Source organism: Triticum urartu, chromosome 5A (genome assembly GCF_056163025.1).
Source record: "Triticum urartu cultivar PI428250 chromosome 5A, HENAU_Tu73, whole genome shotgun sequence".
NCBI lineage: Eukaryota > Viridiplantae > Streptophyta > Magnoliopsida > Poales > Poaceae > Triticum > Triticum urartu.
Genome location: NC_141877.1, coordinates 384643931 through 384669246, shown reverse-complemented (window position 1 = coordinate 384669246; position 25316 = coordinate 384643931). Strand labels below are relative to the sequence as shown.

The 25316-nt window shown below is 44.7% G+C and overlaps 2 protein-coding genes across 4 annotated transcripts; both read left to right on the top strand.

Moving 5' to 3' along the window:
• The first annotated feature begins 13595 nt into the window (after positions 1–13595).
• On the top strand, positions 13596–19342 carry LOC125509162 (protein unc-13 homolog). The gene is made up of 5 exons (XM_048674067.2): positions 13596–14238; positions 15778–16641; positions 16913–17356; positions 17775–17964; positions 18053–19342. The coding sequence occupies exons 1-5, from the start codon at positions 13729–13731 to the stop codon at positions 18982–18984; spliced, it is 2940 nt and encodes a 979-aa protein (XP_048530024.1). The 5' UTR covers positions 13596–13728; the 3' UTR covers positions 18985–19342.
• A 971-nt stretch (positions 19343–20313) lies between these two features.
• On the top strand, positions 20314–23311 carry LOC125509163 (uncharacterized). Of its 3 annotated transcripts, XM_048674068.2 has the most exons (9): positions 20325–20610; positions 20725–20791; positions 21085–21113; positions 21194–21402; positions 21537–21655; positions 22098–22202; positions 22281–22347; positions 22698–22851; positions 22958–23311. In XM_048674068.2, the coding sequence occupies exons 1-9, from the start codon at positions 20434–20436 to the stop codon at positions 23111–23113; spliced, it is 1083 nt and encodes a 360-aa protein (XP_048530025.1). In that variant the 5' UTR covers positions 20325–20433; the 3' UTR covers positions 23114–23311. The 3 variants fall into 3 exon arrangements, with proteins under 3 accessions (XP_087382269.1, XP_087382268.1, XP_048530025.1); XM_087526143.1 differs by having other exon boundaries at positions 20314–20610; positions 22698–23311; XM_087526142.1 differs by having other exon boundaries at positions 20319–20610; positions 22098–22347.
• The last annotated feature ends 2005 nt before the right edge of the window (positions 23312–25316 follow it).

The following is a 25316-nucleotide window of genomic DNA, read 5'->3' as shown; positions in this document are numbered from 1 at the left end:
CGGCTAATTGACGAACAGCGTTCATTAAAAGGAACATTTGGACGAACGTCCACTATTTAACAAAACCGAACAAAAATCGATCTAAAAATAAAACTGATCTAGGGTTTTTACCAAAAACAAAACCGATGAAAACCGGCGAAGAAAACTGCCGGCGCGAACTCCGGCGAGGCGGTGGGCGGCGGCGAGGCGACGACCGGCGGCGCGGGAGGCAGCGCGGCAGCGGGCGGCGTGCGCAGCGGCGGCGGCGGCTGGGCGGCGCTAGGGTTTGGGTTTGGGGAGACGGCGGCTGGGCCTCGGGGCGCCTCGGGCTTGGCTTATAAAGCCTGAGCTCGGACGAGTCCGGCTCGGGCACGACCCGATAGGTCGGTTGACTTTTTTGTTAAAATAATCCTGACGCGGAAAAACTAACAAAATAAATACTAAACAGAGTCCAAAAATCCTGAAATAAATTTTCACGGTCCTCTAATAATATTGCGGACATAGTGAACATTTATTTGGGCCTCTAATGCAATTTTGGAAAACACATATTTTTCCTAATTCAAAATAAAATAGCAATAAAATCCAAATAAAATTATTTATCTGATTTAAACATGTTTCCACCAATATTTCTTTTATTTTGGAGAAGTCATATTATCTCCTCTCATAATATTTTTGAAGCAAAAAAATAATTAAAACCAAAATGATCCTTGTTTTGATATTTGAAAAAAAATCAAATATGAAAATCGTGAAATCCCAACTCTCTCCGTGGGTCCTGGAGTTGCTTAGGATTTTGTAGGATCACAAAGCAAAATGCAATGAAATATGATATGCATGAATGACCTATTTATAACATTCCAAATTGAAAATTTGGGGTGTTACACCGTAAGAGGAAGCTATCGCCCGTTCGTTATCAAACATGCATTATTCCCTCTCGAAAGCACGAGCCTTCTAGTGAGTTGCTTCGGTTTGCGAGGGGTGTGTGTCCAAACTTTCGTCAAACATGCCAAATTTTTTTACCACATCATCTTGGTGGCATGACATTACATCAAGCAAGGTTTCATGTGTTTCTGAATTTTTTTAATTTTTTGGAATTTAAATGCCATGGCACTCCATGCTTAATTGTGTCATAGCCATGAGACCAATATATTTGAAAATTCCTTCTAATTTACTGCACATGGAATTAACACGCACACAAGTACACAAAATATGACTTCTCAAACCATTATGGTTAGCTGTTGCATGTACATGTAGTTCAAATTTGAATTACGGTCATTAAATGGCTAGAAAATCACTAAAATGTTTTAAAGGTCAAATGACCCCTGAAATTTTCAAAATTTGACACGACAGTTGTAGTAGTACTAAAAAATTTCTCATACATTTAAAACACCATCCATTGCCACTTTACTCCAAATTCGTCTTTCACAGCTAATAAAAAATATTAACAACATCACACAGTTTTTTGTAGGAACCACTTGCGATGAAAATTCCTGGGTCTATTTAAGTCTTCCTCCTTAAACTTCGCTGGCTCGTATGCTCCAGTGCCGGCAACACCTGAATCCACGAACCCCGATCCCCATTCCCGCAACCCATTCTTGCAAAGATGACGACATGGAAACGCTTCGTGAAGGCCCGTACGATGGTCGCGTCCTCCCCGAGCGCAGCCGCCTACGCCGAGAGTGTCGCCGCATCTGCATTGAGCGCGGCCGCATCCGCCGAGCAGGCGTCTGCGGCAGCCGACATGGTAGCTGTAGCAGCCGTCCCGGCTGCTGCAGCTGCTGCGACGGCGGCTGCAAACGCCGAGAGCGCTCGAGCTACCATCCGTGCCGCCGATGTCGCCCTGGCCCCGGTCGAGGCCATCCACGCCAAGATCGAGGACGCATACGCCAAGATATTCTAGGCCACCTCAGAATCCAGCATGCAACCCACGTTCGAAAAGGCGGTGGTGGCCATGGAGCACCTGCTTCCTCAAGAGATCGCTGAGCGGGAGCTGGAGATGCAGGAGGTGGCGGAGATCGAGAAGCGCCGAGAGGAGGAGTTGCGCGTGGCCGAGGTCGAGGTAGAGAAGAGTCTGTCCATCGAGGAATCGGTGGTGGAGTACCAACGTGAGCTCTGGCGCAACCACCACTACGAGTACTACAACCTTGAGGGTGGCGCCGAGGACGAGGACAAGGACATAGTCGACTTCAGCAGGGGGCGCGGAGTCCACCAACGGCGGCATGTCCCCAGGACAAATCATCGACGTCTCATCTCACACCGACGATACATAGGCCGGTGCGGCGATGGATTTGTTAAAATTATGCATACTTAGGCTTTGTTTTTAATGCTGGTCTTTTGTTAGAGCAATGTTTAGGTCAATGATGTCGCTTTAAGGTACGTTGGTATTTCCCCAAAGAGAAAGGGATGATGCAGCACAAAGGCGGTAGGTATTTCCCTCAGATATGAAACCAAGGTTATCGAACCAGTAGGAGAACCAAGCAACACAACGTAAACAGCCCCTACACACAAATAACAAATACTCGCAACCCGACGTGTTAAAGGGGTTATCAATCCCTTTCGGGTAACGGTGCCAGAAATTGGTGCGTTGACGGGAGAAAGTTGTAAATAAAGATAGATCGAACGCCAAATAAAATAAATTGTAGCAAAGTAGATATGAAAATAAAAGGCAAATAAAATAGATCGTGAAGGCAAATAATATGAGAAAGAGACCCGGGGGCATAGGTTTCACTAGTGGCTTCTCTCGAGAAAAATAGCAAACGGTGGGTAAACAAATTACTGTTGGGCAATTGATAGAACTTCAAATACTCATGATGATATACATGCAATGATCATTATATAGGCATCACGTCCAAGATTAGTAGACCGACTCCTGCCTGCATCTACTACTATTACTCCACACATCGACCGCTATCCAGCATGCATTTAGTGTATTAAGTTCATGGAGAAACGGAGTAATGCAATAAGAACGATGACATGATGTAGACAAGATCTATCTATGTAGAGATAGACCTCATCGTTTTATCCTTAGTAGCAACGATACATACGTGTCGGTTCCCCTTCTGTCACTGAGATCAAGCACCGTAAGATCGAACCCACTACAAAGCACCTCTTCCCATTGCAAGATAAATAGATCAAGTTAACCAAACAAAACCCAAATATCGGAGAAGAAATACGAGGCTATAAGCAATCATGCATAAAAGAGATCAAAGAAACTCAAATACTTTCATGGATATAAAAAGATAGATCTAATCATAAACTCAAAGTTCATCTGATCCCAACAAACACACCGCAAAAAGAGTTACATCATATGGATCTCCAAGAGGCCATTGTATTGAGAATCAAACGAGAGAGAGGAAGCCATCTAGCTACTAACTATAGGCCCGAAGGTCTACAAAGAACTACTCACACATCATCGGAGAGGCACCAATGGAGGTGGTGAACCCCATCCGTGATGCTGTCTAGATTGGGTCTGGTGGTTCTGGACTCTGCGGCGGCTGGAATTGATTTTCGTCAACTCCCCTAGGGTTTCTGGAATATTATGGTATTTATAGAGCAAAGAGGCGGTCCGGGGGGCACCCGAGGTGGGCACAACTCACCGGGGCGCGCCTGGGCCTCCTGGCGCGCCCTGGTGGGTTGTGCTCTCCTCAAAGCACCCCCCAGGCGCAGCCTTGGCCCATTAGGTGTCTTCTAGTCCATAAAAAATTTTCGTAAAGTTTCGTTGCATTTGGACTCCGTTTGGTATTATTTTTTGCGGTGTAAAAAACATGCAAAAACAGCACCTGGCACTTGGCACTATATCAATAGGTTAGTACCAAAAAATGGTATAAAATGACTATAAAATGATTATAGAACATCCAAGATTGATAATATAACAACATGGAACAATCAAATATTATAGATACGTTGGAGACGTATCAGTGAACTGGCTCTGTTTAATTACTAAAATTGCTCGATTCAGTAAGTGTGGTATGTGTGTTGTACGCTCTTTTGTGTGCCCAAATTAGCATGTGATGTTAAATTATGCAATGACATAGATGAGGACAATACCCGGGGAAATTTCCACCAAAATTTGAATTATCAAACTCATCCCATGCACGTAAAGCAGAAGAATCATTTGCGATGCACACAATTGTTCAAAGTGAATGGTGTCCGGCAGCACCGCGCACAAAGTTTCCCTCCACATTTCGAATTTTTTGTTCTACCGCCAAAATATCTACCCCCTTCCCCACCCCCTTTTCTCCCTGATCACAAGTCACATTTCCCCTGTTTCCTCCTTCCTTCCTTCCTTCGTAAGCTATAGCCGCTTCCTCGCTCTCGTCGTCTCGCATCCTACCGCCGGGGTCGCCATGGTCTTCTTCAATGACCTCTCCAGCGGTTCCTCCGACGACGACGACTCCTTCACCACCCGGGTATGCCACTCTTCTCTTTCTCGGGCTATAACTTGGAATGAAGGATTTTAACCCGGCGGTCGATTTGAGTCATTTCTTCCTCTTGTAGCTCCCTAGGACCATCAGTTGCAATGAATGGAGCGAGGTGGCTGAGGATCTGTCTGCTTGTTGTCACCATCAATCTCCATGCGTGAAGCTAGTTCCGTTTGAATCTGTGGACGGTGGGAGGAAGTTTCTGGCATGTGCAGAAAAGGTTAGCCCCTCTTTCGTTGTTACAAATAATTTGTTAGATGTGCTTCAGACACTATCATGGTCCCAACCCATTCATACCACACCTTTAACCAAACGCATCCTAAGACAGTATCACAATTTGTACCTAGTATCTAAAAATGATGCCATCTCATCGGCGGTGCCATTAGAAAATTATTTGGCACCGCTTCAGCAGTTTGTGCAGCCAACTTTGGTCCACGCATCCGAGTGGCCAAGCAGTAAAATACTAAATCTTTATGACATGAAGGAATTGGGCATCAGAGCAACTAGGTGCTCCGGAGTCCGGCTCCCTATTTTTTTTTCCGCTGCATCGGCTCACTAGTGCAGGGCACCGGTGCAAAATGTAGCAACAATTGTCTTTACACTGTTTTTGGCATACATAGTAGACGGCGTTAGTGCTATTAGTTCTATCTTACTAAATTTGTGCATGTACACACCTGTTAGTATCAATTTCCTGTCATCCAAACACTATCGCTATGTTGTTGCAGTTATATTTAGCTCCCTCATAAAATATTCAATTTGTTATTTATAGTACATGAGTAAGAACTTGTAGCATTGTTGTGGTTAATTATAGCTTCTCATGTTTCAGAATTTGGTTGTTGTCTCAGTAGTAGTTAATTCATTTGCACATTGATATTTTTTAGAAGATATGTCATAATTAATCTGTTTCTTCAGTTTTTTAAAATAAGGATTGGTGATTTTCTATGTTGCTGTAAACCCATTTCCCCTACAATTGTTATTGATCTAGTTTTAAATACTATAGGATGAACGGAAGTGTTCTTATTTGGAGTGGTTGATCAAGAGTGGCCACAGTCTTTGAAGATGTGCCTAGCAAAGCTCTGGAGCATGTATGAGGAAGAGAACAGAGGGATGCTTAGAGAAAGTGTTGTCAACGCTGAAGAATATTTGAAGATGCGGGATAATAAGAGGAAGGTGGAGAATGAGCTCAGATTTTTAAAATCAGACTTTGCTAAGATGGTGTTGGCGAAGGAGGAGGCACTTTCCCAGTTGGCTAGTGCAAAACAGGTTCTTACTGAACTGAAAGCAGAGGTGGATAAGATGAGCCTGGATGATCTTGATTAGGGAAATGAATATATTGTTTTTATGAAGTTGAACTAGCTATATGATGTAATGTGTTGTTTTCAGGTAGCTATCGCACTGTGATGTTAAAATATATTTATGTGCCTGATATGAAATTGGCAAACAGTTGTTCGATATGAAATGTGAATTTGTGTAATACTGGAATTATTAATTGTAAGCTAATAAACCTTCTAAATGGGTCATGGAACTTTGCAAACGGTTCTAGCAGTAAAAGCGCTTGTGATGGATAGTCCAATGCCACACAGTTTTCTTCATCAAATCGTGTGTGATGTAGTTGAATAAAAGCAAATGGTTAACCAGGGCAGAGCATGTGTGATAGTTACACCTATCACACACGAGCTTATACATAAAACCGTGTGGGATGTACATATGAACGGAAACGTTTTCCCTGGATTGACTGTGTGGGATGTACATACAAACGGAAATGATTTCCCTGGATTGACTATGTAGGATGTACATAAGAACGGAAACGTATTCCTTGGATTGACTGTGTGGAATGTACATAACAAACGAAAACGTTTATTTCGGACTGACTGTGTGGGATGTACTTACGACCGGAATCGATTGGGCCTGTATAATCGTATTTGATCGCTCGTCTGTCGCACACGACCTCATTTTTGCCGAGCGTGTGTGCCAAAAGAGCCTATCCACGACGGTTTCTGGGTCATGTGGGAAGGACCCCCCTATCGCCCACACTCACTTGGCTACGGTTCCAAATGCCATCACGGAAAGGGATTAAAAACCGTTTGTATAGCACATCATTGTACCAGTGCATGGCGATAGTATACACATTTGTCAGCTTCATTAACAACGAAGCCAACAGATGTCAGAGTTTTATTAAAATTATCATGTCGCTGCTTAGGTGCTTGTTTCAGGCCATATAAAGATTTCAGCAACCTACACACTTTTCTTTCCTGACCATCTATCACAAAGCCATCTGGCTGTTGCATGTAGATTTCCTCGTGTAGCCGTCTTAACATCCATCTGGTGGATGAGAAGACCACGCGAGGCCGTCATGAGAGTAATGCTCGAATGGTGGTCAGTCTTGCCACAGGTGAATAAGTATCAACGAAATCTTCCTCTTCTTTTTGGTCATAGCCTTTGGCCACAAGCTTAGCCTTGTACTTTTCAATCATACCATCGGGCCTAAGCTTCTTCTTGAACACCCACTTACACCCCAATGGTTTGCAACCATAGGGACGGTCAGTGATCTCCCATGTCCCGTTAGCGATGATGGAATCCATCTCGCTACAGACCACACCCTTCCACTAGTCAGCTTCTGGAGAGGCATATGCTTCTGAAATAGAAGTGGGAGTGGGAGTATCATCCACGAGGTACACGAAGAAATCATCACCAAAGGTCTTTGCAGTCCTTTGTCTCTGGCCCTACCAAGGGTTTCCTCGTCATCCTCCTCAGGATTTTCATCATGTATTTGTTCATAATATTCCATAAAAATGGCAGGCTCAGGAGTCTCCTCATATTCCTGTCTAGAAGTGCTTTGCATATCTCTCATAGGAAAAATATCCTTGAAGAATGTAGCATCCTTAGACTCCATAATTGTACCGACCTTCTGGTCAGGTACCTGTGATTTCACTACTAGAAATCTATAGCCAACGATATTCTTAGTGTATCCCAAATTAACGCAGTCCACAATCTTTGGTCCAAGCTTATGCTTTTTGGGGATAGGCACATTGACTTTTGCCAAACAGCCCCAAATACGCAAGTACGAGAGTGTTTTCCTTCTCTTAGCCTATTTCTCATAGGGAGTGATCTCATTATCCTTTATCGGAACTTTATTCAAGACATGGCATGCCGTCAATATAGCCTCCCCTCACCATGCCTTGGATAAACCCGATGTATCTAACATGGTGTTAACCAAATCAGTTAGAGTACGATTTTTCCGCCCGGCAACCCCGTTTGACTAGGGTGAATAGGGAGGCGTCCTCTCATGAATAATGTCGTGTTTCGCACAAAAAGAATCAAAATCACTCAAGAAGTACTCTCCACCACGATCTGATCGGACTCGTTTAATTTTCTTTTGAAGTTGATTCTCAACTTCTGCTTTATAGATTTTAAAGTAGTGTAGAGCCTTATCTTTAGTATTTAACAGACACACATAGCAATATCTAGTGGAATCATCTATAAATGTCATGAAGTATTTCTTTCCACCTTTAGTCAACACACCATTCATCTCACAAAGATCAGAATGTATGAGTTCTAATGGTGCCAAGTGTCTCTCCTCCGCAGCCTTGTGAGGCTTGCGAGGTTGCTTAGCTTGCACACATGAAAGGCACTTAAAACCTTTGGCTAAAGTAAAACTCGGGATTAAATTCAACTTAGATCGCCATGTCATAACACCGAAACTAATGTGACAAAGACGCGAATACCAAACTTCAGATTAATTAACACTTGAATGAATATGGTTCATGACTTTATTACAAAAATCTGCGAGGGAAAGGCGGAACATCCCTCCGCTCTCATAACCTTTTCCAACAAATAGTCCATACTTAGTAACAAGTAATTTATTAGACTCGAAAACCAACCAAAACCTTTCTCTACATAGAAGGGAGACACTAACGAGGTTCTTCTTGATGGCGGGACATGTTGCACGTTCTTCAGCTGCATGATCCTTCCCGAAGTAAACTTCAGATCGACCGTGCCAACACCATGAACAGAAGCACTCGCGCCATTCCCCATCAATACATGCCCGTGGCCTGTGACCTGTAAGAAGAAAACAATGAAATGTCAGCACACACATGAACACCCGCACCTGTGTCCACCCACCAATCAGTGGGCTGAAACACTAAAAAAACAGTAAATTACCATACCCAGATGCACCATTCTCATTGTTGCCCACAATCATGTTGACAGACTTGGAGTCCTGTTCTTACTTCTTATACTTGTTTGGGCACTTGTTGGCCCAATGTTTAACCGAACCACAAGTAAAGCATCCCTCGTCCTTCTTGTTCTTCTTGAAGGTCTTCTTGCCCTTCTTCTTAAAGTTGGTACTGTGTTGGACACCGTTCTTTACCTTGGGCTTGTGGGAGTTGAAGTTCCTCTGGTTCATCATGTTTGCAACATAAATTCCTTCAACCCCTTTTTCGTGTGAGTCCTTTGCCCTTGAGTTCTGCTCAACACTCAGATGGCTGATGACGTCCTCTACTGAGAACTCACGCCTCTGATGTTTCAAAGTGGTAGCAAAGTTTCTCCATGAATTAGGGAGATTAGCGATTATACAACCCGCGACAAACTTGCCCAATAAATCACACTTAAGAAGGTCAACCTCCTTAACGATGCATATTATCTCATGAACCCGTTCCAATATAGGACGGTTCTCAACCATCTTGTAATCGTGGAACTGCTCTATAATATACATCTCGCTCCCAGCGTCGGTGGCCCCGAATTTAGATTCGAGCGCCTCCCATAAGTCCTTGATAACATGCACATGTAAATATGCATCAACTAATTTATCTCCGATCATGCTAAGAACTGCTTAGAGAAATACGATGGTGGCCTCGCTGAACGCCTTCTCCTGTCCAGGAGCAATTTGTTCCTGTGGAGACACCGGCGACCCAAAACATGTTCATAGCCGTGAGCCATAAAGTGGTCTTAGTCTGCCAACGCTTAAAGTACGTACCGGTAAACTTATCCGTTTTTAGTGCAGCGGCAAAGTCACTTGCCGAAAAATTCCTACACATAATAGGTTTTTGTATTGTTGAATAAGTAGGCAATTTTTCAACTAATTTAATCCATACAAATCACTAGTATGGCATTGACAGAATTAATGACATACTAATTCTAATCTAAACAAGCACGTACTACGAAAACAGTAGACACATCTACACGTAATGCTAGTACTGCTAATGCGGAAATAATCAGGAGTGGGATAAACGTGTTATACCCTCCAGTAGACCAGGCAGAAGCCGCGGCGATGGTGGCGGTAGCAGCGGCGGCCTTCTTGTCGGCCTCGAGCTTCTCAGTGGCGAGACGGTCGGCATCGGACTAAGACATGGTGATGATGAAGGTGATGCGGACGTAGACGAACGAAGGCGAGAAGTCGCATAGTCACTTCCGAAAAACCTATTCGCCCCTCTGCCGTACAGGATCCGGAGAGGCCGGGTTTCGGAGACCTGCTCTTCCGTCGACCGCGTACGCGGCGGATGGGATGCAGTCACCGGCGGCAGCAGCAACAAAGGAACGACAGTGGGCAGTGCGCGCGAAGCAGATGTGATCTGTTAGTGGCGGCTAGGGTTAGGAGACACCTCCCACTTATATAGACGCATCTGCGTGGAGAGATGTGGGCTCGACCCACGTCCGAGTCCGTGACAACCCACGATCCGACGTCTTAGATCGTGGCCCAGCTGTTAGAAAACTAAACTCTCCGTTACTGACTGGCAAAAATAAACGCGTAGGTGTGATCTCGGCTCGGCTCATTCCCGTAACCCGCGGCGCGTCGTGACGAGGCATGGCGTGGCGAGGCGGGTGGAGGAGGAGTGCGCGAGGGCCTCTTCTATTCTCAAGCTCCAATAGCATGTGGAAGAGAAACCCTTATATGGAGGTCCAACTCCTCTCCAACTTCTGGGGTGAGACTAAACTTCCCACTACACCTAGTGCCAATTAAACCCACATGGGCCCTTAGAGATTTCCAGAAATTGTTAGATGGGTCTTAGACCCACCCTGACATTTCAACAAAATCTAGCTGGTCTTCTCACTAGCAAATTGAGCTTGCAAAATCCCAAAAGCTCTCTCCACATCTTTCGTAGCCGCCGCCTGAGCATTGTGAAAATCAACATTTTTCTTACCTTCTAGTTTTTTCAACGGCTCACAAATGTTTGCCACCTTGGATAGATACCATCCGCAAGATAGTAGCCATAGTTGTATGTATGACCATTTGCTACAAACTGCACCGGTGGCAGTTCACCATTTGCAACCCTATTCATGAGTGGTGACCATTGAACAACATTGATGTCGTTCAAAGATCCTGGCATTCCGAAAAAAGCATGCCAAATCCAAGTCTCCTGATCGGCTACCGCTTCAAGGATTATAGTGGAACCTTTTTTCTGGCTGTGGAATTGTCCGTGCCATGCCTTAGGACGGTTCTTCCAACTCCAGTGCATACAATCTATTAAGCCAAGCATACCAAGGAACCCGCGAGCTTTATTCATCTCCAAAAGCCTTGCGGCATCTTCAACATTGGGAGCTCTCAAAAAATTCCGGACCAAACACTTGCACGATTTGATCCGCCGGAATACCATATGCCAACATACGCAAAGCGGCGATCACCTTTTGAAAGGTGTTATGCCCGAGTTCTCCGACGGCATTCCTCATTTGCTAAAAAAACCGATCATGGCTCGCCAGTCTCTCTGTAATGTGTTTGAACAACTCGATGATCATCCTAAAACGACGCCGAAAGTAGGGCACGGGTATGTGGGATTCTCCGCAAAATAGTTCCTCATCAATCTGTTGTGGGCATCGTTCATTTCCCTCCACATCTGATGACCAAAAACCGAACCACCGTGCTTCAGCTTTCTGTTGATGTGCATAGCTAGGACCATTGCAAGGTCCTCCTCCTCTTGAAGATCAAATTCTTCATTGGAAGAATCGTGGGATGCACTCATCTACAAATTTGAATTCGAACTAAAATTTAACACTACAAACAACATGCTCCGAATTCATCTACAAAAATGAAGTTAGAAGCGGCAAGCGTTTTGTCAAACACCTTGTGGGCGCCGAGCTACAAACCCCCGCCGGGCGCTGTTCGTCGGCGGAACAGGACGCTCGAGGGGTGGCCGTGGCGGAGGAAGCAGCGACGGCCACCAAGGAAGAGGGGGAAGCGACGCGCGCAGTGGGGAACGGCGGGGGAAGCGCCAACGGGTCGCTAGAGAGTAAGGATGGGGAAGGCGCGCACGAGTGGATATTTCAGATCCGGCGGTTCATGGACATTCTTGCGGGCAATTCGCTGTATAGCGCGTGATAGCGGGCACTTGAAAAAAGCAGCGCACGTTGCAGTTCTATTCGGCGCGCGGAGTGGTTTTTATCGCGCACGTGATTTTTGTGTGTCTGTTGGAGCTGCCGATTCGATCGCGCGCTAAAAAAAACTTTTTTTCAAGCGCGTGGCTTATTTAGTGCCTCTGGTGATGCTCAGTGCGCGCTTGCAAGGTTGAGAATGATTCGAAAACTACAGTCCTGTGCGTGTTGACTTGTTGCGTGAAACTCACGCTCGTCTGAACCGCTCGTCGTTTTCCAGAACTGAAAACTGCACCTGAAAACGACGGCTCCATTCCCCCACCTTTTTCCTCGTGTTTTTTGCGCTACGGTTAAAAGCGCCGCGTATTGCAGAGTGCACCTCAGCTGATCGATGCATGCCCGTGGACTCGGCGCACGAGACAGCTGGGCGGGCACACGCGTCTTCGGAGGACCTGGTCCATGCGATTACTAGTAGGCGACAACTAGTGCTCCTGCTCCTCCCAACAAAGTCTTTTGCTTAGCCTTGACACGTACGGTAATGAAGGTGGCAGTGGAGGAGGGGGCTATTTTGCAGTGTTTACTCTCACAAACGTACACCGGAATAATGCATGCTCGTATAGGGTTTGCCTTACCTACTCACATAGCCGCTCAAGTGCGATTGATCTACCCCGAATAGCACATTTACTCGGCATGGTTCATTTGACCAGAGCTGCAATAAATTTGAAGCTTTTTAGGTTGAGGTAATGCGTGCAACAAATCCCGACTTCAGAGAGGCAAAACCAAAAGTTGCCAAAAATGACAAAATTTCAGAGATGGGAGAATTTTGTTTTTGACACTCTAGATTTTGTCAATTTTTCTTATGCCACTCTAGATTTTTGACATTTCATTTTTGTCATTCTTAGTTTTTGACATCATAATTGTCACTCCCGTGGCAAAAGCAAAATTTTGTTAGTTTTTGGCATCAAATTAATTAGGCTAATACTTTGTAATTTTGTACTAAAATTCCTAACCATATTTCAAGCATTGGAAACACCAACTACAAAAAATTGAAACCACATATACAATACAATATAATCCAATGCATACAAACCAACAAAATTTGGGCCCACATCAGAATTTGACACTACACTAAAAAACGTCTTACATTAAGAGAGAGAGGGGGGGGTAATATATTTGTTTGCGCATATACCCCCCAATAATACAATTGCCACTGTTATAAATTTTGTAAACCTCATATTTTAATATATGTGGCTAATATGTCTTAGATGCTCACCTGGTTTGTAACACCTTCTTTTCTTCTAATTAAAGGCGACCTGAGATTACTTTTGCTTTTGCAAAGTACTTTACTACTTAGAATGAAAATATTATTTCATTCCCCGCAAAAAAGAGAAAATATATCATTTATGCAGATGCCACACGACATATTTCTAACACTAGAAGCTAAAAAAAAGGGAGTCCTAAGGGTAAACAATATACTCAATAGTCAAATTTACAAGGGTCCAATTTTATTACTGAGCCCTCGAATGAGAAATAGAATTACCATTCACATCAAATGAAACCCACAAACTCATACACTTATGGTTCACATGAGTGCACATAGTAATAAAAGGTACTCCCGCTATTCGTAAATACTCCTACATGTCGTTTTGGACATCTGGTCAGGTAATTGTCACTTGCATATATTATTAAAAAATTAAATCATTTTCATGAAAAATCTATTTTTAAATGTAGAATTAATTTTTAAAACGTTTTAATTTTCAAAGTTACACAGCTTACTACACTAACTTTGTAGAACAACATGTATAATAACCGAGGTAAAATCGTGGTACATCTAGCAATTCACCATGGGTGTCTCTTCACTTTCCCTCTCCTCATCATCCATCCCTGGGCTGGAGAGCAAAAGCGGCACGCGCATACACACCCCCACCTCCCTCCCTTTCTCTCTCCCCCACCAGCTAGAGAGAGAGAGAGAGAGAGAGAGAGCGAGAGGCAAGCTGCCCTGCCGACCGCCGCCGCTGCCGACGCGATGGCCCGCCTGTTCCGCGACCCCCGCCGCGACTCCGCCTCCTCCTCCTCCAATGGCTTCGCGCCCCCGGCCGCGTCGCCCGCCGCCTCCGCGCTCCCGTCGCCGTTCCCCGACCTCGGCGTGCAGCTCTCCCCGGCCGAGCTCCGCGAGACCGCCTACGAGGTCCTCGTCGCCGCGTCCCGCACCACCGGCGGCAAGCCCCTCACCTACATCCCCCAGGCGGGCCCCGCCTCCCCGGCCTCGGCCTCCTCGGCGTCCTCCGCCAACAGTTCCTCCTCCTCGCTCCAGCGCTCGCTCACCTCGGCCGCCGCCAGCAAGATGAAGAAGGCGCTCGGGCTCAAGTCCTCGGCCTCGTCCAAGGGGGGCAGCCCGGGGAGCGGCGGCGCCGGGGTCAAGGCGGCCCCGCGGCGGCCGGCGACGGTCGGGGAGCTGATGCGGGCGCAGATGCGCGTGTCGGAGCCCGCCGACGCCAGGATCCGGAGGGGCCTCCTCCGCATCGCCGCGGGTCAGGTAGGATCTCTCAGTTGGTTGCGGTTGTTAGCGCGTCAATCCGTGGGATTCGAGCTGAAATGCAGCTTAAAGTTTGCTCATTTGATCGCCATTTTCGTGCTTGCTTGAATTCCGTGTCGGCAGATTGTGGTAGATCTGGGGTGGGTTCAGCGTGCCGCGGCAAAAGCATAGAAAATTTGATCTTCGCTTTGGTTCTACTAGTTTAGTTAGTGTTCTTCGCAGTTAGTTGGAGGGCTCGATAAAGTTCAAATTTACCTGAAAACATGCTTATTTTCTCACTTTCTATTTTTGGTTTTCCGTATCTCAAGTTGAGTTGAAATACAACTGGCGAGTGTGCGAGCCTTTTCTCGAGGGGTGTGAAAATAGTTTTCTTTCCTTTTTTTTAGCTTGAATCTCATAATTGTCGGCTGAAATGGAATAATTCACTTTCCCGTGCATCATTTGATCGTACCATTGATTATATAATAGGATTTTTAATTATATAATTAGTGGGAACCAGAAACCGTGGTAAGTTGCATGATTCTTATCTTGATACCGGGTTTTGCTTCAGTGACAAAGTGCTGTGGAAGTAAGGGGAGGAAATGGGAAAATATACCACAAAAGTGGAGAAATCAATGACATGGATGCTAATCCAGTCCACCATGCAAAGAGCAGTGTATATTAATTGCATCAATGAGGATAAGAAGTTGATGATATACAATAGAACTTCTAACAACTTGCTGAACTATCATTTGCTTTTAAAAGATCGAGGGAAAAAATGTTTGGGGTGAGCTATTACTTATGTCAGTTCCAACAAGTTATTAACTTGACATGCCACTGCAAAATTGCATTTTGCTCTTGCGCCAACAAGAAACAAATAAGCCTCCTCTTTCGCCGTTCTTGCAAGGAATGGAGACAGTATAATGACTCATGACAATGAATTTGACTGCATCCATGAGCATTTCTGTGAGTGCAGAGGTGTGCGTTAGGACTTGTGGAGTAGGTTAAAGAAAATGAAGTGTCATTGGATTGGCTGAATAAGAGGGTGTAATTATGACTGGGTTTTCTTGATACAAACCACACCTTGAGCTTCCTTGGCAACTTGAATTGTATTGGCATTCTGGCAATGCATTAGCAGTGTAGCTTTAGCTGTAGAACTTTGGTTTAACGGATGCATTTCTAGCAATGCTTCTGACATTTTTTTGCTTGGTTGATTCATGAACATGTGAACCGTTGCACACACTAACATCTTCTTTAGTGCTCACATCCATCTCGGTGAACTTCTTTGGAATGCTTGTTTTGGACTTCAGGTTGATGTCAACATGCTAAACATGAACTTTATGTCTATATATGTATGTATACAACCTAATAGTATGTCATCTGCTACTTCACATTCCTGTAGAGAATAAATTCAGATAAGATTTTTTAGCTAAGATAGTGGAGTCTCTATTGTTTTGATGGTCCTACTAAATCCATGTAAACATTGATGAAATTAATGTCCATTTCTGTAGTCATGTAGAACTTGTGTATACTTACTTTGAACTCCAATTTTCTTGGCAGCTTGGCAGGCGCGCGGAAGCTATGGTTTTACCCTTGGAATTCCTGCAGCAGTTCAAGGCATCAGATTTCCCTGATCTTCAAGAACACGAGGCATGGCAGGGCAGGAACTTAAAGCTTATTGAGGCTGGTTTGCTTGTTCACCCGTTTGTTCCGCTGAACAAATCAGACAGTTCTGCACAACGGCTGAAGCAAATCATACGTGGAGCATATGATAGGCCACTTGAAACTGGGAAAAACTCAGAGTCAATGCAGGTCTTACGCACTGCTGTCACGTCCCTTGCTGGAAGGTCCCATGATGGAACTTCTGATGGATGCCACTGGGCAGATGGTTTCCCCTTGAATCTCCATCTTTACCAAATGTTGGTAGAAGCTTGCTTTGATAGTGATGATAGCACTGTGGTTGACGAGATTGATGAGGTGATTGAGCTCTTGAAGAAGACTTGGGTTATTCTTGGAATTAACCAGATGCTTCATAATCTTTGCTTCGCTTGGGCACTGTTCAATCATTTTGTTATGTCAGGCCAAGTTGATATCGAGCTGCTTTCTGCTGCTGAGAATCAGTTGGTTGAAGTTGCAAAGGATGCCAAAACCACCAAGGATCCAAATTACTGTAAAGTATTGAGTTCAACATTAAGCTCGATAATGGGCTGGACAGAAAAAAGACTTCTGGCGTACCATGAAACATTTAATACAAGTAACATCGAGTCCATGCAAGGTATTGTCTCAATTGGAGTGACAGCTGCAAAGGTGCTTGTTGAAGATATATCCCATGAATACCGCCGTAGGAGGAAAGAAGAGACTGATGTAGCTCGAAGTAGGATAGAAACATATGTAAGGTCTTCACTCCGTACAGCTTTTGCTCAAGTAAGTCCCCTTCCGCTGAAAACTATGCCTTTACCTCGTTTGCTGAAAATGTCCAGTTGCTTCATTAATTATTTTGATTATGTCAACCGCGTCACTGTTCATGCTAGTGCTATTTTGGCAACAAAACTTTTAGAAGTACATTCCTGGTACCTAATCCCCAAGAAATTATTTTGCTGAAACCCAAACAGTACATTTAATAATCTTTTCTTACTAGACAATTTGAGCTGCAAATCTTACAGAAATGTATGTGACACACCTTTCACCTGTACAGAGAATGGAAGAAGCAGATTCAAAGCGATCATCAAGGAACCCTACCCCAGTTATGTCTATCCTTGCAAAGGACATTGGTGACCTAGCAATTAAGGAGAAAAATCTGTACAGTCCAATATTGAAGACATGGCATCCCCTCGCTTCAGGTGTTGCTGTTGCAACGCTTCATTCATGTTATGGAAGTGAGCTGAAGCAGTTCATAGCTGGGCTTACAGAGTTAACCCCGGAGACAGTTCAAGTGCTCAAGTCTGCAGATAAATTAGAAAAGGATCTTGTTAATATTGCTGTCGAAGATTCTGTGGATAGTGATGATGGAGGCAAGTCATTAATCAGAGAGATGCCACCATATGAAGCTGAAAATGCAATTGCTAATCTTGTGAAACTGTGGATAAAAGAAAGGGTGGATAGACTCAAGGGATGGGTTGACCGGAATCTGAAGCAAGAGGTGCTGTTATTTTGCTTTACTGCCATGTCTTATTTTCCCAGTATAAATAGAAACCTTCATAGTTTAGTACTTGATGTTGCATGATGTTATGGCTTGCAAGATTAAGTTACTCTATATCTGCATATGGCTAGTGTTCATGTGGCTAGTTTTCAGTTCGCTGTCAAAAATAAAATAAAATCATGCCACCATATTAGTTTTGTTCCGTCTAGTTGGCACAATAAGAGCTGTGTGTACAAACCCAAGCAATATATTGACTCATGCATCTTGAGTCTGAACGATCCCTATGTGAGGATTATGCCAACACAATTTGTTGCTCTATAGAAACAATTTTCACAGTAGCAGTTCTGTTAGGTTTAGCTTAAAACATGTGCCTAGTAAGTTTTCTGTTCCACTAAGCCTGGCAATATCTTCTATGCAGACATGGAGTCCAGGTGCCAACAGAGATAACTTTGCTCCCTCGTCTGTGGAGATGCTTCGGATTATTGGGGAAACACTGGATGCATTTTTCGAATTGCCCATACCAATGCATCCAGCTCTTCTTCCTGATCTGACAGCAGGTCTGGATAGAAGCTTACAGCTTTATGTGTCTAAAGCAAAATCTGGCTGTGGTAAGTACTACGTACACAAAAGATGGAATCGTTTTCTGTAACTTGGTGTTTGGATGCTGAGTAAAATTTCCCTCTGATTTAATTACAGGGTCAAGGAGTTCTTTTATGCCCGAACTGCCTCCACTAACACGATGTGAGGTTGGCTCTAAACTACTATTCAAGAAAAAGGAGAAGCCACAGAATCCACAGCATCGAGGACCACAGAATGGAGCAACCAATGGAACTGACCCCTTGGGCCTTCCTCAACTTTGTGTACGCCTGAATACACTTCAGTACATCCGAAGCGAGCTGGAGAACCTAGAGAAGAAGATTAAAACATGCTTGCGGAACGTCGAGTCAGCTCAGGCAGATATTACTAATGGATTGGAGTTCAAGTTTGAACTTTGTCAGGCGGCCTGTCAAGAAGGTATACAACACTTGTGTGAGACGACTGCTTACAAGGTCACCTTTTTCGACTTGGGCCATATTCTGTGGGACACCCTCTACATCGGTGATATTGCATCGAGCAGGGTGGAGTTATTGTTGAGAGAGCTTGATCCTATCCTGGAGACAATATCAGGTACGGTGCACATCAAGGTGCGGAACCGTGCCATAACGGCATTGATGAAAGCCACATTCGACGGCTTCTTGCTGGTTATCCTTGCTGGTGGGCCTCTGCGTGCTTTTACCCGGCAGGACTCTCAGATAATAGAGGGCGACTTCAGGTCCCTCAGAGACCTGTTTCTGGCCGACGGAGATGGTTTGCCGGAGGAGCTGGTCGACAAGGCGTCCTCCCAGGTAAAGAATGTCCTGCCCCTCCTACGAACAGACTCGGAAGGCCTCATCGAGCGGTTCAAACGACTGATTGCCGATTCGGATCAAAGCCGAACTGCCTCCAGGGGCAAGTTGCCGATGCCAACGACTACAGGCCACTGGAGTCCAAATGATGCGAACACGGTCCTGCGGGTCCTGTGCTACCGGCACGAGGAGGCGGCTACAAGGTTCCTCAAGAAAACCTATGGCCTTCCCAAGAAGCTTTGACGCATGGGATGACAGCTCATGACACACAGGTTGTACATTTCCAGCCGCCGCCGCTATCTATCACAACAGATATTTGCTCGGGATAATGTATTGGGTATGGCACGACCCTGCGAGTAACACCATTGTAAAGGTTCCACAGAGGGGAGGGGGTTTTGTTTTTCTTTTCTCACCCTTTTTTGGAGGGTGGGGGTATTTGTTGATTATTATTTGTATACATGTTTCTCTGACCCAGTTCTTTTGCTGATGTTAGCCTTTGTGCGCCCGTGTTTGTAACAGATATATCTCGATTCCGTTTTACTACTTTGCAACAGGTATATCCATTCATCTTTGTGAATAAATTATGTGTTTTGTGTTGGCATGGCCCCGTTCGTTTGGCGCTCGTTTTAGCTTGCTGTATGCAATGCACTGCGTTTTGGCATTTCATTGGTTGTTGGCTCCTCGCTCTCCTGTTTGTAGAACTCTGTGTTGTAGATGTTCTTGGTTAAGGAGAACCAACATGTGGTTGGTTGATCAGTAGGGCAGTACTATCAGGGTTCAAACCCTAGGTTTTTACGCTTTGGTGCCTCATAATGGTGGAATATTCATTTAGTGGGAGGTGATGTTCTTGTCGATAGCGAGGTGTCCGTGATGACTTTGTCAACCTCAAGACTTGTTGGCTTAGTTTTTTGGATGTGTTTATAGGGATTAGGTGTTGTAACCGCAATAATTTAAAGTTTTCATATAAGCACAAGGGTAACAATCTTGCAAATTTATATGCATTGTAACCGCAGGGCGCAGGCTATAACTTTAAAGGGCAGGCTATAACTTTGAGCAACTAAATTTGGATTGACCCGCTTGTTTCGGTGGGCTGACGGTGACCGGCACCCCTAGCCCAATTTTTTTTGTGAAGCAGACCTAGAAGTCATCGACCTTGAAATTATGGGCCGGATCAGTGTCCCAATGAGTAACGTTCGTCCATTCCCATCATGACATGTCATTCAAACAGTGAAGCTCATAGTTTAGCTAAGCATGCACTCTCTCTCGGTGCGAGGCGCCACATGTGGTTGGCTAAGCCTCATAATCCGAATTGTATCCCACTCCATATGAATTATGATCAATAAAGCTTAGCTTTATCTAAAAAAAAGATTTGCCATGAATGTTTATTAGGAAGATACTAACATGTCTGTAAAATTTTGGTCAGAAACGCTGCATGTTTCTAGCGCACAATTTGTTTTCGAGTGGAAGTATTAGAAAAATGTGTTTGGTTGGATGTCTGGGCCTGAGAAAAACGTAGACTCAACAAAACATGTATTCAAAATAAGAAAACACGGTTTGGATGTCTGGACCAGGCAGTTTGCCAACTCGCTCCCCGCAGCTTCCAGCAAGGATCCAGCCGTTCGTTTGAGTTGACGCAGTGACTCCGGGTCCACGGGTCCACGACGCCGCCATCTCCAGACCCGCCGCCCCGCCATGGACCGCGACGCGCTCCGCATGGTCTGCTCGCCCCAGTTCTGGCGCATGGGCGTCCTGTGGACCCTCTCCCTCCTCTACTCCTACCTCCTCCTCTTCCTCCGTGGCCGGACCGCCGCCCCTCGCCGCCGGGAAGACGTAGGTCGCGGCGGCCGTCCCATCTGCGTGGTCACCGGGGTAATCTGGAACTGCCCTACCAGTCACGCCCGCCTATTTTATGGTATTTTACTGTACTGTTTTCCATGGTGCGCGGCCTTCTCACGGTGCTCCGTCCATGGCGCGTGCTCGCAGGCGACGTCGGGGCTCGGCCGGGCGGCTGCGGCGGCGCTGGCACGGGAGGGATACCATGTCGTGCTCGGTGAGTCGCGCGTGTCTTGTCGTGCTCGTGCGGGCATTTCGTTGAGCACTTGGCGCGCCTGGTCTCGTGCAAAATAGAGTGCCCTTTGTTGAACGCTATATATCTGACATTCGATGAATCTGCAAACGCGGATGTCATGTTTCATGTCATTATTCACCACCTGCTCTACAGATAAATTGATTCTCTGCTGCATCTTGAATTCTCGATTAGGTTCATGTTCATTCTTTATTTTGTCCTTGTTGTGGGACTTGTATTCAGCGGACTAAAATGATACATGTTCTATTTTGCCTCAGCTGGGCGTTCTGCGCAATTGCTGAGTGAGGTATTGTTTGCCGCTTCGGTTGGGTGTCTGTTTGCTTCTGTTTGCCATTATCATCACTGCTGCACTCTATGTAAAACCAGACTGCTAAAGAAATTCATAGGCAACAGCCGGATGCCTGTCTTGAAGCCTTTCAAGTGGACTTGTCATCCCACAGGTCAATTAAGAAGTTTGAAGCTTCGCTCAATCAGTGGATTCGGGATTCGAATCTGGAGCCTTCCATTCAGCTTTTGATTAATAATGCTGGGATGCTTGCAAAATCACACAGAGTTACTGAGGATGGGATTGATGAGTACGTGCTTTCCTTGGAATTATTCTTGTGAAAGAATTATGTGGCTTCAAACCACATGTTCTCTTAATATCAGCATTATGCTTTCTTTTATCTAGCCAATTCTCTAAGTGAACCTTAATGTATGTGACTTTCAGAGTGATGCAGACAAACTACATTGGTCCATTTATCCTGACCAGCATTCTTTTACCACTGCTGAAGAACAGCCCGGTACCTTCCCGGGTGGTTAATCTAACATCTTTCACACACAGATGTGGTAAGTTTGAAGTTTTTCCTATTGTATATAGTACACCAACTGTACGAACTTTTTCTCAACCTATTTTGAACTATTGTTGCGGACATTGCCACATTATGTAAATTTTTGTATTTCATATATTAGTTTGCATCTATCTGACATAGAACTGGACATTGGTCAGGTGTCTAGGTGCGTGAGTGCATGCCAAGCCCACCTATCTGTTTATTTTGTTTGCATCTATCTGTTGAATTATGTTGCCACTCCCTATGGATTTCTTGGTTGTAGTAGCTCCATTGCCAAAATGTAGTGGACCACATATTTCCCTGTTGCGTCTATTTTGAATCTGGTATACTATGTGTACTATTTGCTCTTGCAGCTGGTCACATCGTACCACCATTCTAACAGTTTCCCTCTCCCCGTACACATTCTCTTTGATTAACACGTGCAATTATTATATCTCCAGTGTCAGAAATTGATGTGTCCGAGGAGGCACTGCAAGGAGTGAAGTTTGGTCAGCATTCAGTTGGGGGAAGTTACCCCTTAGCTAGTACTTACGAGTATACCAAATGTACGCCTCTTGCTTTAGTATTCACTTCATGCAGCTCTTATCTACAGAATCTATCTGTCTCATTTTTTCCCATTGCAGTTTGTTTACTTATGTTCTCATATGAACTTCATCGACAACTTCACATCTCTTCTGGTATCTCTGTCATGTATGTGCCATTTAGTCCTGTCTTGTGTTTTCCCCTTCCATTTATTCTTCATGCAGTCGTATTTGATTCACATGATGAGATGTGTAGCAGCGCTTTTTGCCCATTGCCCACCAAGTAAACCTCTACTAAAACATGTCTGACCCAAATGTCAAAGTCCTTGCAAAATTATGTTCTTCTGTAGTTCTGTTGTCTTTTCCTTTTTACCGAAACTCGTTAATTATCTTTGGTACAAGGATGGATTTCGAAGGCTCATCTCTCTGTCGTGCTATGCTACCTTAAGCCCTTTTAGTTGTTTTATCATTTGAATTTGTTTATTCTCGTGTTTAAAGTCTTAAATTTCATGCTTATAGGGCTGCGGATCCAGGTGTGGTAGAAACACGCATCATGCGGGAGCTCCCTCCATGCCTTTCTCGGTTCGCGTTCTTTATTCTGCGCACCCTGAATCTCCTACAGCAGCCAGATACGGGGATTGATGCTGTCCTTGACGCAGCCTTGGCGCCGCGGGTAACCTTCCTGTCAAAACCCTCTCAAAGCTTCTGCCATTTCGCAATGAAAAAAAAGATGCATCAACGTCTAGTACCATCTCTGAGTTTTAGTTGTTATATCGCAGGAAGCATCTGGGAAGTATTTTTTTGGAGGGAAGGGAAGAACCATCAGGTCTTCCGTGCTGTCCTATGACATCGAGATAGCCAAGAAGCTGTGGGCAGCATCTTCAGCGTTGCTCCGGGAACTGCGGCTTAGAGACTGTGAATCGAGGACTGGTTGAACCAGCTTGTAAATTTGACATCGTTAGAGCATCTCTAGCAGTCCCTTCGGAAACATCTGATAAAATTGGAACGATACAGAGAGCATCTCTAGCAGATCCCCTAAAAGTCATATTTGAGGGATTTTTTGGGGTTTTGGGGAATTAAGCCCTATCTAACAAATCCTATATTTCCTAAAAAATATATAAGGAATTAAGACACTTCCTGGAAACGGATTCAATACCGAGAGTGATTTCTCTCCACGATACCAAGCTCCAGACCAACATTTTCCTCTTGAAATCGCTCGCCCCGTGAAACATACATACCGGCTTGCTCAACATACATACCGGCTTGCTCACAGTGAAAAAGAAACAACGACAAAGGAGTGACCACTAGGAGCTCGACCACGACGGTTCTTCCTCTCCCCGCTCGCCATCATCTCCGCTAATCGTTTCCTGCTCGGTGCTCGCCACCGCTGCCCCTCCTCTCCCGCTCGCAACTGTTGCCCCTGCCTGAATCTCAAGATCCGGAGCACATCTCCCTCCCAATTCATCAACAGAACATCCAGACGTGAAATTGGTATTGCCTCCTTTGTTGAATTTCATGTGCAAGCAAACAATAGATTTGGTATTGTAGCATATTTCCGAAACAACACTGATTTGGTATTAGACCCAATGTAGTTCAGAGGCTCTCAATACATACATACAAACGGAGCGTGAATGTCATTGCATATCTGAGTGTTTTGGCCCTTAGCTGTTCACGGTACCAGCCTTGAATCAATCGACACATTGTAGCTTTTGATGCGGTAGTGATTGACACTGATTTGTACCAAGCACCTGCCCTTGTGCTCTTGCTCATATTGGGTACTTCTTCATATTAATATTGTTCAAAATTGACTTAATTTTTTCAAACTCCAAAGTAAAAATTAGATACTAAATTCATTGGGATATCCTCCTATGTGGGCTGTGAGGAGATGATCATTTGAAGACTTTTAGGCAGCCCAAAGAGGTGCAAAAGCCCACTACCTATTAGGATTATGACTAGGGTCATTTTCTGAAGGAAATATGCCCTAGAGGCAATAATAAAGTTGTTATTTTATATTTCCTTATTCATGATAAAGGTTTATTGTTAATGCTAGAATTGTATTGATCGGAAACTTAAATACATGTGTGAATACATAAACAAATACCGTGTCCCTAGTAAGCCTCTACTAGACTAGGTCATTGATCGAAGATGATTAAGGTTTCCTAACCATAGACATGTGTTGTCATTTGATAACGGGATCACATCATTAGGAGAATGATGTGATGTGATGGACAAGACCCATCCGTTAGCTTAGCATATTGATCGTTCAGTTTATTGCTATTGCTTTCTTCATGTCAAATACATATTCCTCCGACTATGAGATTATGCAACTCCCGGATACTGGAGGAATACCTTGTGTGCTATCAAACGTCACAACGTAACTGGGTGGTCATAAATATGCTCTACAGGTATCTCCGAAGGTGTTTGTTGAGTTGGCATAGATCGAGATTACGATTTGTCACTCCGAGTATCGAAGAGGTATCTCTGGGCCCTCTCGGTAATACACATCATAAGCTTGCAAGCAAATGACTAAGGAATTAGTTACGGATGATGTGTTACAGAACAAGTAAAGAGACTTTCCGGTAATGAGATTGAACTAGGTATGAAGATACCGACGATCGAATCTCGGGCAAGTAACATACCGATGGACAAAGGGAATTATGTATGTTGTCATAACGGTTCGACCGATAAAGATACTCGTAGAATATGTAGGAGCCAATATGGGCATCCAGGTTCCGCTATTGGTTATTAACCGGAGAGGTGTCTCGGTCATGTCTACATAGTTCTCGAACCCGTAAGATCCGCACGCTTAACGTTCATTGACGATATAGTGTTATATGAGTTATATGATTTGGTGACCGAATGTTGTTAGAAGTCCTGAATGAGATCACGGACATGACGAGGAGTCTCGAAATGGTCGAGAGGTAAAGATTTATATATATGACGATGGTACTCGGACACCGGAAGTGTTTCAGAGGGTACCAGGTAATTATCGGGTCACCGAAAGGAGTTTCGGGCATCCCCGGCAAAGTTATGGGCCTTATGGGCCAAGTGAGAGAACACACAAGCCCACAAGGGGCTGGTGCACCCTCTATAGGGGCCGGCCCTATGGGGAGGGAAAGGAAAGGGAGGAGGAAAGGA

What these genes read in the sequence shown, in the direction of transcription:
- LOC125509162 (XM_048674067.2), top strand. Translation starts at nt 13,729, where the DNA reads ATGGCCCGCCTGTTCCGCGACCCCCGCCGCGACTCCGCCTCCTCCTCC. An exon ending in TCCGCATCGCCGCGGGTCAG is followed by an intron (nt 14,239 to 15,777) that starts GTAGGATCTCTC and finishes TTTTCTTGGCAG; the next exon opens with CTTGGCAGGCGCGCGGAAGC. An exon ending in TCCGTACAGCTTTTGCTCAA is followed by an intron (nt 16,642 to 16,912) that starts GTAAGTCCCCTT and finishes TCACCTGTACAG; the next exon opens with AGAATGGAAGAAGCAGATTC.
- LOC125509163 (XM_087526142.1), top strand. Translation starts at nt 20,434, where the DNA reads ATGGACCGCGACGCGCTCCGCATGGTCTGCTCGCCCCAGTTCTGGCGC. An exon ending in GGGATACCATGTCGTGCTCG is followed by an intron (nt 20,792 to 21,084) that starts GTGAGTCGCGCG and finishes ATTTTGCCTCAG; the next exon opens with CTGGGCGTTCTGCGCAATTG. An exon ending in ACTGAGGATGGGATTGATGA is followed by an intron (nt 21,403 to 21,536) that starts GTACGTGCTTTC and finishes TGTGACTTTCAG; the next exon opens with AGTGATGCAGACAAACTACA.